The 13,258-nt window shown below is 41.6% G+C and overlaps 1 protein-coding gene and 1 long non-coding RNA gene across 4 annotated transcripts in view; both read right to left on the bottom strand.

The window, feature by feature from the left end:
- Positions 1-3,061: 3,061 nt before the first annotated feature.
- LOC134196351 (uncharacterized) lies at positions 3,062-9,713 on the bottom strand. Of its 3 annotated transcripts, XM_062665454.1 has the most exons (6): positions 9,149-9,713; positions 8,993-9,050; positions 8,815-8,883; positions 8,662-8,757; positions 3,555-3,959; positions 3,062-3,446 (listed from the first exon to the last, which is right to left on the bottom strand). In XM_062665454.1, the coding sequence occupies exons 4-6, from the start codon at positions 8,716-8,718 to the stop codon at positions 3,225-3,227; spliced, it is 684 nt and encodes a 227-aa protein (XP_062521438.1). In that variant the 5' UTR covers positions 8,719-8,757; positions 8,815-8,883; positions 8,993-9,050; positions 9,149-9,713; the 3' UTR covers positions 3,062-3,224. The 3 variants fall into 3 exon arrangements, with proteins under 3 accessions (XP_062521438.1, XP_062521439.1, XP_062521437.1); XM_062665455.1 differs by lacking the exons at positions 8,662-8,757; positions 8,815-8,883; positions 8,993-9,050; positions 9,149-9,713 and adding an exon at positions 5,893-5,936; XM_062665453.1 differs by lacking the exons at positions 8,662-8,757; positions 8,815-8,883; positions 8,993-9,050; positions 9,149-9,713 and adding an exon at positions 4,414-4,647.
- Positions 9,714-13,060: 3,347 nt separating this feature from the next.
- LOC134196506 (uncharacterized) overlaps positions 13,061-13,258 on the bottom strand; it is a 4,815-nt gene continuing 4,617 nt past the window's right edge. The window contains exon 3 of the long non-coding RNA XR_009972533.1: positions 13,061-13,258. This exon is cut by the window's right edge and continues 555 nt beyond it. This is a non-coding gene — a long non-coding RNA (uncharacterized LOC134196506).

Here is a 13,258-nt window from a genome sequence, read left to right as displayed (position 1 = left end):
CGATTGTCGTGACTCTATTACGATAACGTAAAAATATTTAGTTTTAATTAATCATTGGACAAAGACGAAACAATTAATTATTTCTTGAAGACTACTAACTTGTCTTGTCTGATCTTGAAACAAGACTACAAAATTGAGCTTGTAGGAAACACAAACAAATATTTGAAAAACAGTTTTTACCATCGCAAACGAAAATATAAATAGAAAGGAGTCTTCGCTGTGTCGGTTGCAAACGACTTTGTGTGTTACGTACGGAAATTGTTTGATACTAAACGCTCATGTTTCAGAACAAATGCAGTTAGCTCTTCATCCGTTTCACAAACAAGAGTGATGCATGCTAGTCTCTAGTAGTTGTAGCCCACTAGATCTACAATATATGCTCGCAATGAACAGGAAAGTGCAAACGCTTTGCTGCGGAAGAGTCGGTGTCGACGTTCATGCACGAATATGTTTAAAGCTTTTCGTTCTTCCTTCTTCCTCATCTACACACCGATCGTATGATTCGGCGGTACACACTGTACACCGCAGAGTTTGCGTGTTGCATGCCTATCTATAAATACCTTATTGTGAGGTGTTTCAGTTGGACGGCGGAACAAAGTGAGACAGAAATTGGTCACATCTTAATTAATTGCGTTATTGCGTTTGCAATTTTAGTATAACGATATTTGTAGTGTTCGTAGCAATAAACTATAAGTTTCTTAGCAGTACAGAGGCAAAATATGGATCACATTGTTACAAATATGTGATAAAGGTCAAATGTTATAGACAACAGATAAACATTAATTAATTAGCTAGGATGAGTAAGCAGAAAGTAAACGCTAATAGGTGTGACATAACGTTTCCGTGATTTTGGGTTCGTGTTGCCTAACTTCCGTTTGTACATCTCTATATATCTAGAGAAATCTCAAATCGACTTCATTCGGTCACTTCATTCGGAGCAGCCATGCCGTCATATCTTTTCCTGATTTTGCTATTCGGTAGTCACTATCATAGTTTGACGACAGCTCTACCGTTAGAAGAGCAAGTGACAGAGACACGACAGTCTGCGAACGCATCCGAAAATGAAGGGAAACTCTCAACGCTTAGTAATAAAACATGATTATCATGTATGAAAGTCCAAAGCTTGCAAATGTATTGCGTTTGTCACAGATTCGTGCTCGATTGGCTCGAATATCAGTTCGTCACTTGCAATGCTAACAACCGAGCAGAGTGAGTGGCCGTGATCGCAAGCTTGCATTTTTAGCTAACCAAACGTTTTCCGTATTCATTCTTTTCAGACACGGTTGTCGACTGCTACGGAGAGGGACCCTCGTGTGAAATATCACTGTCAGAGACAACAAACAAAAAGAGAAGTAAGAAACGTTCACGTTGTGACGCGTGTAAGAATCAGTGAGAAAGTCACATGGTATCGTTGCAGTTCCACCTCACGCACGCTGTTCGTCTGAACTTCATCCGCTCGTTGGCGTGTTTGGTTCACTTCGGTACGCTATTATCGTGCCGCCTTACAGCAAGAATATCACTCTTCAGTGCGGGGTGTGCGGTTCTCCTTCAATTCATGTTACCTGGTATCGTGTAGGAAGGCCATTTCCTAGCGTTGCTCGATGCGGTGTTGCCATGCCACATTTTTCGCTTCGTCTCGGTGTTGCTAGGAAGAGCAAGTGTGGAGTGTACATGTGTATTGCCAGAAATGCTCATGGGCAAACCTACGCTTCTCGTGTTTGCGTGAGGGTCGTTGGAAAATGTAAGTACATGTCTAGTAGGGTACGCTAGCTAGCATGTCGCACTTTATCGTTAGTCCATCCTATACGTTTTTGCTATTACAGCACTAGGTGCATGTCAACGACAGTCGACAGGACACTGATTCGTACTCTACATGATGTCATTCGACTCGAACAGCACGCACCGGGGCCTGCATGGGCGAGCAACGCATGCATCTATCTTATCTCGGCACCGGTTCTTCCACCCTCACAAAAGGAAACCGCCAACGCATGCATGCATACGCGCACGTAACGCGTAAAGTTCTACTCACCCAGCTGAGCGCGCACATGCCTACATACCTATTCTCGGTCCACGAGTACAGTAGCATGCTATTTACATGCAAACACCCTCCAATAACGTAGCTTCCTTCTACGGATGCCATGAGGCCAGAAGGGGTCGGACCTTTCCTAGAGCTAGCGTCGCCCACTTTACCCGTCTATATCGACTACTGTAAAGTAGGACTGGATTGAATAACGTGACATTTATTTACTGCACTGCCATTTTTCGTGTGTTAGGCTGACCGGTTTTGGCTCGCCTACGAGACATATACACGGTACATGTACCCTACAAATCTAGAGTTTGTGGAGAAGATCATGTTTAAATATAAATATAAATATAAATATAAATTTAGTGTCAATTTATATAAATTAAAGTCTTGTAGGCAATTTGATACCAACTTTATTATTTATATAAATAGGACTAACCATTTATATCAATTTAAGTCTTCCAAAAAAATTATACCCGACTACGCCACTGAGCTGCACCGGCTACACGCGCGCACACACGCATGCACGCACGCACGCACGCACACACACACACACACACACACACACACACACACACACGCAAGCACCCACGCACGCGCACATAACACGGGACGATGAAACTAGTTGGATAGAAACATACGAATGTACTGAAGTACGCTGCCGCCCAGCACGCGGAAAGAACACATGCCTCTACGTGCACGCAGAAAGACAGTATTGTACTAATCTAATATTTTGATTTATTAAAGGTGGTTCCAGCTATTGCAAGAATGAAGTGGAAAACACAAGGTCTAGTAAGCAACTAACTATTTACCATCGTGTGAGCATTCTTTAAACAAATGACATTTTTGTTGCAGAAAATTGGAAAGGCATGTTTAACACAATCAGTGAAGATGTTACAGACAAACAGACGTCTCAAGCGATCAACAAGAAACAAGAGATTGTCATCACATCTCACAAGTAAAGCAACGGGTGCAATTGCAGCTTTGAGAACACGAACCGCTGCGATATTGATTTCAAGCTGATCACTAGTATAAGTAGCAAAGCAATTCTCTTTTATTCAATGTTGAATTTCACGGCAATTCAATTAAAGAAGCTTAGTTAAAGAAGCTTAGTTAATCAGCAAACGACCAGGATCTATGAAATCTGTCAACAGACGCTTTTAAAAAAGCACTTAATCGCTACATACCCTCATCGATCCAATTACCAATTAGTTAGATCAAAGACCGCATTTGACAGTTTGCTCGTTGCGTTTTTGTCCGTAACAGTCACTTGAACTCCTCCTCTTGTTGCCGACTCAAATGCGAGGTATCGCTGATCACCGGTTACCGCTTGGAAAAGATACCCTTCGGAATAGTAGCTCACAGTAAAGTAAAACTTTTTATCTTCAGGAATCGAATGATTTTTCATGCCACTTCCAGCATTCTGCAATAAACGAATATTCGATGAGCACGTTAATTGGCACAGTAATTTGCACTATAACCACGCCTACAACTAATTGTTATGCAACTTACTAAAACAAGAAAATCTCACCTCTACTGTAAATCTCATTTTCATTCCACTGTCTGTCAGAGCCACATAGAATTTTTCTTCCGGACTGAAGCCTCGAGAGCGTATACAAACGACATGACCAGGAATACTGACGTTGTCCTTGACGGTGAGAATCTCGAATTGTGTTGGTAGGTAACTGGGCTCAACGCCAGAGCAGTTGATTTCGCCGTTTTCGTCGACCGACATTTTGTAGGGCTCGTAGTTGGGAGCAAACACATGTCGACACGTGAAGAGTTTGATTCCATCGTTTGGAAAATTCCCACCAGGTTGCTGTAAAAATAACGAGCCATGTACTTCATCGTCGTCGTCTGATTCGTTAAACTCTGAGTCGAATGAATCAATATCGTCATCTGGTGTGCGGTCTGGAGAGTCGACAGCATTTGTACACTGAAACGGAAACGATAATTAACAGGGGTTTCCCCTAAACAAGCACGTGCTTATCATAAGACGCGTGGTGGCCCATAGCTAAGAGTACGTGCATATGACGCGTGGTATCCTGTCCGTACAGTACCGACTGGGGAAATACCAACAACAGCTAGCGGCGTGTGGAAACTGTAGAGATGGCAGTAGAGGACAGAGCTGTCGTTTTGATGTAGCACCTTGTAGAACCAGACCTAGGTAGTCTCGCGTAGCCAGACCGTTTCTAAATACTTCTGGGCAATGTACACTTCCGGGCGGTATCTAGAAACGGTCTGGCTATGCGAGACTAAGTGGCCAGCACCTAGTAGTCGTGATCATGATCACTGCATTCCGAGACACTCAGCCTGAACGGGGCCATTGACTTGTATGTCTGTTTGATCGTTGCGTGTAGCAATCGGAGATGCAGCTGAATGTGCTTTACCCTGATTCGATGTTTCACGTCTGCTGTGAGTTGCAGTTTGTTTCCCTCGAGTGTGCACAACTGGTAGACACTAGGAGGCTGCTCTACACGTGCTTGCTTGGCAGCAGGCGGATGCACTCCTTCTGCAACGTGTGGGCAGAATGTTGTCGAGGTGAACCACATGCGATCGCGACCATCAACTTCGGAGGCGTCTAGTGCCATATTCTATGCGTCTGCTGTTGAACAAGACTGAATGGGTTTCGTGCAGTGTTACTCACTTTATTGGATGCTTCTGGAACAATTAGCATGTCCGCAGAGGATAATTAGCGTTTCCTCGGCGGAAACCCTCAATTATCGATTGCGTCATACGGGAAGAAGCCATACAGGAAGAAGTCAACAGGAAGAAGGTCATGATCGTACAAAGTACAATCCGGAAAATCACTACGAGGCTCCATATAATGTATAGTACTCTTCTAGTGCTAGTGCGTAGCCAGTCAGCAATGCGAATGAGCATTTGATTTAGATGAAGACGTTCCTGACTCCTAGAGACTCGTTACCGGAAGATGATTTGGTGCGTAGCTCGCGAGCGGTAGGGGTCTGCGAGACCTAATGGGTATCATTCAACAGCCCTTCAGTAGGTCAATTCAATTCTGATAAGGCTATTTTCGTTGATTCTAAAACCGAGCCAGTCTAGGCAACTTCTGGAGGATAGATCCAATCTGCTTGAAAGACCACCGCGTGATGTCATTTCCTTATCAAATTAAGGTAATGTAACAAACTAGGATGCGTTCTTTGCAGACTTACATTCTGGTGGCATTTCACTCTTCTCTTTCAGACCGCAATATCGTTGCTTTGCTTTAGGGCTATTTTGGTTTGCATTTTCTGTGACTACACAGGCTAGGAATGCAATCGGGTAAGGTGAAACCTAACTAAGTAGTTCCGCTATAAAATCCAGCCTATTTGCTAATCTGTTCTTGGTAAGTCCACACCCACTTCCGAGTCCACCTAATTCGTGAAACGGACTCTAATTAGAGTTCACGAGTTTAGAGGTCAACTTCCCAAGTTCCTGGATGAATCCTGGAAGAATCGTGTGATTGTTTTCTTTCTATACGCCCAGACCGACCGCAAGATCAATGATTTGTATAACTGTGATACTATCTCTAGCCTGCAAGTATCGAGGTGAACCTGTTTGGGGCCACAACACTACTTTGAATAGTTGGAGCGAATGTTTTGAGTGTGCTGCACCAATGTTCGTATTAGTAGTAAATATAAAAATCAACCTGCATTTAATAGTTAATTTGTTTGACGCATGCAGAAACGGGACAGAATTCTAGACCAGTCGTAGATGAAGAAATATCACTGGCACATCCATAGCCAAGATATATTTGAAAAGGGCAATTGGAAAATGGACATGCAGGAAGACCAAGAGAAGAGAAGAAAGTACTATATAATTTTACCATACAGCATGCATGATCTACTTGTCTAAGTGTGCCCACATACTTGCATGGATCAGCTCGCCCACCCATTCATCCATCTTTCCACGCTTTGAATTTTTGCCTAAGTATATATGTCAGAGCTTGATACAATAAATAGATAGATCAATATTCTAGACCTGACTTCAATGAACATGCTCTTGACTTTAATTAACCAAAAGTCTTACGAGGTTGTTTGCAATACGCCAAAGCTCATAGCTAGTGCATGGGTATGATGGACTTCCATATGCATGCAGGTACCATGCAGGTGTGTGTGTGTGTGTGTGTGTGTGTGTGTGTGTGTGTGTGTGTGTGGTGTGCGTGTGTGTTGGGTGTGTGTGTGTGTGTGTGTGTGTGTGTGTGTGTGGTGTGCGTGTGTGTTGGGTGTGTGTGTGTGTGTGTGTGTGTGTGTATGTGTGTGTGTGTGTGTGTGTGTGTGTGTGTGTGTGTGTGTGTGTGTGTGTGTGTGTGTGTGTGTGTGTGTGTTCCTAACCCTAACCGAAATGCTCCAATCTATCAACTAAAAATTGAATTTAAGAATCTCATAATATGTTAGAGTCGATAAGTAAGGTGAATTACGACCAACTTAACATCAACAGAGAAAATAGTACTTCCAAACTTCTGGAAACCAAGCACAACACGCGACAGGATCTGGTACAAAAACCCTTAACTTAAAAACCATGGCTGCACCACTGTTAGAGACTACCTTGGATTGTTTTTCTATTTGAGTTACTAGATAAGAAATGCTATATAATAACATGCTCTCAAATGACGTCACTGTCAATTGAATCAGGTTTAGACAAGTTTAACTTAATTGAAATTGATGTAAATGTAGTATGTGCTACACCCTTGAATTACTCAAGACTATATGTATATATATATATATATATTTATATATGCACTCTATTAACTACATGTGCTGTTTAGGTTTATGCAGTCAGATCTGCATGTGTAAAAGTACTATCTGCATACCTACATACCATAGATGCCTCACTCTGAGTTCCATGATTATCACATTACTTGATTTAATGACTCATTGCAGCTTACAACACAAACGTTCTACTACAAGTAACCAATCCTATCAATATACTATAAGATTACATATCTCATATGTAATAAAATATGTCTTTACCCCAAATCTCCATGTATGATGTATTTCAATACATAATTAAACTGTAGTAACACTTGTGCCCAGACTATATGTGCACACACACAGTATACACATGATTTGCTATGTCAGTTGAACAATTGAGGTATTACTGAAGGCTGTTAGTTAGCTTATACACACAGTCAAGACTGCAAGGATGGTGCGTGCTTTACACGTAAACGCTCAATACTACTTACAAGGCAAATTCATCAGTGCAGCCGGGTGTCCAAAAGCATTCATCTCGAATCAGGACAAAGTCTTATAGCTTGGATATAACTATTACATTTCACCTAAACCAATTGATAAGTTGTTCTTTGTCTGTTGGCCAGTGGTAAAAAATTAATATCATGCTTAATTTGAGGCAAATACTTGTCTCTATTCTTCATTTGCAATACAACTGGAATGCATTAACTGGTTTTACGTTCAATTTCTTTTCGACTGAGCCATACATCGACATTTATCATGAATACAATTCATACAGTGACACAATTAAAGTACGTAACTTTTGAGAGTCACTTGCATTGATTGTTGAAATCTTCATACAGCTCTCAGTGAATATACTGCATAATATTATTGTGGAGATTCTATACTAGTACGATGCATACTTGATGTGTGTTACAGTGTAGTTGCCCATTGTGGGATATTCCTTGCTACTGCATGCTAGCTCTTCAGCTATAGGTCTATGAGAAGTTGCATTAATTCCACTTTTTACCCCAACTGTAGCCAACATTTCAGATACTTATGTGCATGATTATCATCAACAGTTGAATGCATAAACAAACCTGAAGGTTATTGGGAAGTAAAGCATTCGCAATCATACCAGTGTGCGAATTAGAGTTTTAGACATGCAGGTGTGTGTGTGTGTCAATTTTTTACTTTAATTAATTTCAACAAGAACTCTAATCACTTGTTCTTCTATCTAGAATCTTGTTCTATACATACTTAGAATTGTCTCTCTTCTACTATGCACACTCAATTAACACTTTCTAAAAAGTCTCTACCTAAACTATTCTTTCAGAGCTAGTTACAAATCTAATTATAACCACGCAGCTTGTAAAATGTCAGACGCCAGGCATGATGTCTCATTGAAAGATGTAGCATCGGACAAAAGCACATTTTAGTAAAAAATGTCTGATGTCGAATGGTGATTTTGCAGATTGCACAATCACCATTGATTGCTAAAGAAATGATTGTTTCTATTATTAAAATGAACAAAAATATTGTTACAGATAAACTAATAATCTGTACACACCCATTCACACATTCGCACATCCTGCAATCACTCATTTACACACATCCAGAAACCACCCATTTAGATGCTCCCACATACGTACCACTCACATCACACCACACCTTGATTCCTGACCTGGTGTTTGATATGCTCCTGGCCTGGTTCTTTGGATTTGAAATAGCAACAATTCTGACAATTACAGTAATGCAGATGAACAGCTAGTAGTGTTGAAACAAGTACTGCAATCTTCCAACTTGCCATACTTGAATTTGTAGTAATAGGTGGACTGTTAGTTAGTGCAGTAGTAATTAACTTAACTGGAATAGTCAGATCAGTCAGATTGCAATTTATCATATTGATCAAACTTACAACATATCAACTTTACTGAGTTGCCACACCCTTGTGACAGCATGTTGTACCTCAAATTCAACATTGACCTTTCTCTTAATTGAGTTACAATCACAACTATGATGCATCCATAATCACAAACAGGCCAGCTAGTGTATCAAATGTTTCTAACAAACAGACATCTGGTGATTACCAAAATAACACTTCTTGAAATTTGATCTTACTCATGGTAGAATTAATGGATGCTTCTTAGGTGACAAATTCGAAAGGAAACATAATAATGTCAGCATTGTCTGTAAGACATCCAGTGTGTTATTTGCACACACAGACAGTCACACACACACACACACACACACACACACACACACACACACACACACACACACACACACACACACACACCTCCTCCTCCTCCTCCTCCTCTTCCTGTATAGCTTCCGTCTAGACGGACATGGTACCCCTTGAGTGGGGACAAAGGCAAAGTCACAATAAAGTCTTCCCATGAATATTGATGCATTTGTGTATTGCAGTCTCCTTTGCTTCGAAACTACTACTTACAGGTCTGGCATTCAATTGCTTCTTTTTGTTGATGTATAGGTTTTACTCTTTCAGCAATGCATCTGTGTCTGTTCAAGCCATTAATGCGTCCGAAACTTCTGTGGCATTCAGGGCAGACAACAGTTTGTAAATCAACGTTGCCAGATGACACTTGACTAGACTCCAGACAGGCATGGTAATGGTCTCTCCAGGCAGATCTTGATTTATTTGCTAAGTCATACCAACAGCTTTCTGGAATGTTCAGATCATTTAGGTCTTTACTAGTGATGTCGTTCCAGCGTTTCTTAGGGCCACCTTGTGGACGTTGTTCTGATAACACATACATACACATTCAACGATCGAACTCGAGCAGATAGATCGAGACGTTATGCAGAGAAGTTTGCACACGAAGAGTTTTCGGTGAAAGCCCGGTTGTGCAGACCGTACACTCACTCTCACGAAACCGAGCTCCTGCTGATGGACCGAAGTTTGGGACAACGAACAAACGTCAAGCCTCGCGGGGTGCATCCAGAATGTAACTGATGGAGTCATGAGAGGCAATCAACGCGGAGCTCAGCGAAATACGTGCACCGCCAACCAACATCCGGGGAACACGCGCGCGCGCGCGCGCTCACACACACACACACACACACACACACACACACACACACACACACACACACACACTCTTCTTTCTTCTTTCTATTTCTCTACTAAACAATGAGTTCACGACTTCCATTCAGCAGTTTTTACAATTTAATTGTCTTTGATGAGCACGTTCATGTGCAGAGTCCAATTCTGGAACGACACACTTGTTGACAGATATTACAAAAGTTCTTTGTACCAGTTTCGTGGTGTATAGTTGTGACGCATTAGGCTCTTTTCTTCAATTTTGTCAATTCTACTTTCCTTGTAACGATATAAACCTAATCTCATATTTTCTTCTACATTGAACGGTTACGTGGTGTGTGTGTGTGTGTGTGTGTGTGTGTGTGTGTGTGTGTGTGTGTGTGTATGTGTGTATGTGTGTGTAAAATGATTTTGCACACTATCATTTCACACACACACACACACACACACACACACACACACACACACACACACACACACACACACACACACACACACACACACACACACACGCATACACACACACACTTTTATTTCAACTCAGAAAAAGGTAATTACAAATGTTAGCAGCTAATTTAGTAAGCTCAGTCAGTATAGGATAATATATACTAGAATATCATTCAAGGAAACATGTAAAACGGGCAACTCTACTACATAACTACACCCTAAAAACCACACGAAAACCATACAACTACTTACGTAAAGTCACTAGCAAAGTATCTTGTTGAAATGGTAAAAGCAGCATCACTGTTTTTGACACACTTTTCAGCGATGGCAGACACGTAGTTTTGGATGATCGACAAGTTGGCCCTTTGAAGTCAGACAACTATTCTCCTTCTCCAATGCATCTTTAATTCCTTTGGGTTTTAAGTCTGAACATAGAAGGCACGACACGACTTTGATAGTTGTTTTAGTGTCTCCTCCGCTTTGTTTTTCCAGCGACCGTATACCTCCAAGGCAATGGGACGATCACAAGTACCCAAGATTTGTTGACTTTACAAGGCATTTGCGATCTTTCTCTCTCTCGACTTCCGAGCTGCAGCGAAACCAGGTTTACTACAACAGGAAATGATTGACCGTTTTGCCAAGGGGTGAGTAATGGTTACGTCTAAAAGAAGCTTTTTCCATCTATATATAGGTATATATATGGCAACGTCCAGACGTTGCTTATTCTCGAATTACGCCGTCAACTTTTTCCGGCAATAAAATCTAAAAGATCTGGATATGCCGTGAAAGCAGTCGAGTACATTGTCATGTCGTTTGATTGGACCAACGTCCCACTTACACGTCATGGCGTGGTATCCTTCAACATTTATTGGTTGACCTCACTGGGCAACACAACGATCCAAAGATTGCAAGCATGAATGGCTTTACCGAGTTGCAGACAAACAGCGTTGACAAGATTGGCATTGCTGAGAGTGAAATGATGCGAACTCGGTATTGCATCGTCAAAAGACTGGTGGAGACTGCCAAAGCACTTGACAATTCACTGAGAACTTGAGGCTGTTCTTTGTCGTCGACTCTCCTAGAGTTATCACAAAAACTACTCAGACCACCATCAGGATGAGAGAGATGGCCTTGGGCGTTGGATCAACCTACAAAGGCATCAAAATGTGCTGTGCAGACCGAAGACCAAATCCTCCTTGTTAAATGTCAAGTCTGAGCTGTGAGGATTTAAGAGCACTGAGAGAACCACATCCAACGATGTTTTTGAAAGCCTTGATAACCATGGTATCATGCAGTTTCGCCGCTTCAGATATCAACGATGGTGGGACAGTTCGAGGAAGATGAGTAATCTTGGGAACTGCACAATACCGTAAAAGCAGTAACGCAGACTGCATGTCATCTAAAAGAGGCAACGTTGCCAACAAGGTACTTTCGCACTTACTATATCTCTATGCACTTTTCTTTGACAATAGAATCTGATCCCACCGGAGTGTCCAATATTTCGAATCCTTCATCTCTTAGTCTTACGGGTATAGGCAGATCCCAATCAACTATTCCTGAAGGACAGTAAGCCTCACATTTATCTTCCCTCAAATCCAATCTGATGCTGGCTAGTTCGTCTTTCATCTCAACAAAGGCGGACAGTACCTCTCGTTTTGAACCAATGATTGTGGCGTCATCAAGGTAGCATGGAATCAAGACTTTTGGGTACCTCGATCTGGCTGAGCTTTGAAATGACTGAATGAGGGCAAGGCTGAAGAGGAAAGGTCCTAGAGGATCCCCTAGTTGTACACCTCCTCAGATAGAATGCTGGTATGCTCACCATTGATTGATACCACCAGTGGAATTGAGTTGATGTAACATTTAGACGCAAATGGATGAAGTTGCGGAAAATGTGCAGCTACTTCTTTCAGAATGATGTCACGACTAATGCTATTGAATGCGTTTCTTGCGTCGACTGTTATAATGACAGGTTCTTTATTATCCTGCAGGCATAATTGTATTAGGTGTGTCATGCCCTTTGCTTCTCCAGGAGTCGACACTCCACAGTGGAAAAGGAAGAGGTATTCCGCCATATCTCTCTTCAAATGTAAGCAAGCTGCCTTGGCTACCAGTCGCCTGATGCAATTGCCAATTGCAATAAGACGAACATCCACTTCGTTCTTCTTAAGTGGAATCAATTTAGCACCAGCTAGTGCCTCCATAATTGAATCTGGTACCTGACCGCCAAGAATGATGTTGCAAACACTGAAGAGTAAATCCCGTGTTAGGTCTGATTCCATTAACATTTTCAAATGTTCAAACCTCCAACCATCATTCCCACAGCTGGAACCATTAGGGCAATCTCGTAATGATTTAGTAAATGTTTCTGCTGATATCTGTAAAGGTTGGAAACTGTGTGAGAAGTGTGGCTGAAAGCTAGTTGAGAATACATACCTATGTACAGGGTGTTTCGCTTCCAGTTTTCTTAATTAAGGTGTCAGCCGAGTCCTCAGCAACTCCAGAGCTTGTTAACACACCGGCAGCTCTTGAGATTTCACCAGCCTTGATCTTATTTCTAACAGAACGAACAAGGCAAGGATTGAGTGACATATCCTGGGCTGTCTCTTGATCCGAAATTCCTTCACTACGTTTGTGTCTTGTAGACTATGTGAGGTGAAACAGCGCTCCAAATCTCTTCTTTGAACAGTCTAATCTCCTCTCAGCATCTTTCTTTTCCGAATGGCCTCCTTGTGACTCTGGTTGTAGTAATCTAGAGATTAAGAAATGCAGCTTCCATGCAGACTCATTCTGAGGATCTACTTTGAGAAGCTTCAAAGGCATGGCACAACATAGGGAAAAGATACTTTAAATACGTTTTGATCACTAAATCACTCACTCACTCACTCACTCACTCACTTTTATATCAACTCAGAAAAGGTAATCACAAATGTTAGTAGCTAATTTAGTAAGCACAGTAAGGATAGAATAATACTAGAATAACATACAAGGAAACATGTAAAACAGGCAACTCTACTACATAACTCCACCCTAAAACCACACGAAAACCATACA

This window comes from Corticium candelabrum, chromosome 21 (genome assembly GCF_963422355.1).
Source record: "Corticium candelabrum chromosome 21, ooCorCand1.1, whole genome shotgun sequence".
In the NCBI taxonomy this organism is placed as follows: Eukaryota; Metazoa; Porifera; class Homoscleromorpha; order Homosclerophorida; family Plakinidae; genus Corticium; species Corticium candelabrum.
This window is presented reverse-complemented; position numbering and strand designations above follow the sequence as displayed.

Bases quoted from the DNA above. Each gene is read 5' to 3' on its own strand.
- LOC134196351 (XM_062665453.1), bottom strand. From the start codon at position 4,614: ATGGCACTAGACGCCTCCGAAGTTGATGGTCGCGATCGCATGTGGTTC. The intron at 3,960-4,413 runs GTAAAGCACATT...TTTCCGTTTCAG, and splicing joins ACGTGAAACATCGAATCAGG to TGTACAAATGCTGTCGACTC. The intron at 3,447-3,554 runs GTGAGATTTTCT...CGTTTATTGCAG, and splicing joins AAATGAGATTTACAGTAGAG to AATGCTGGAAGTGGCATGAA.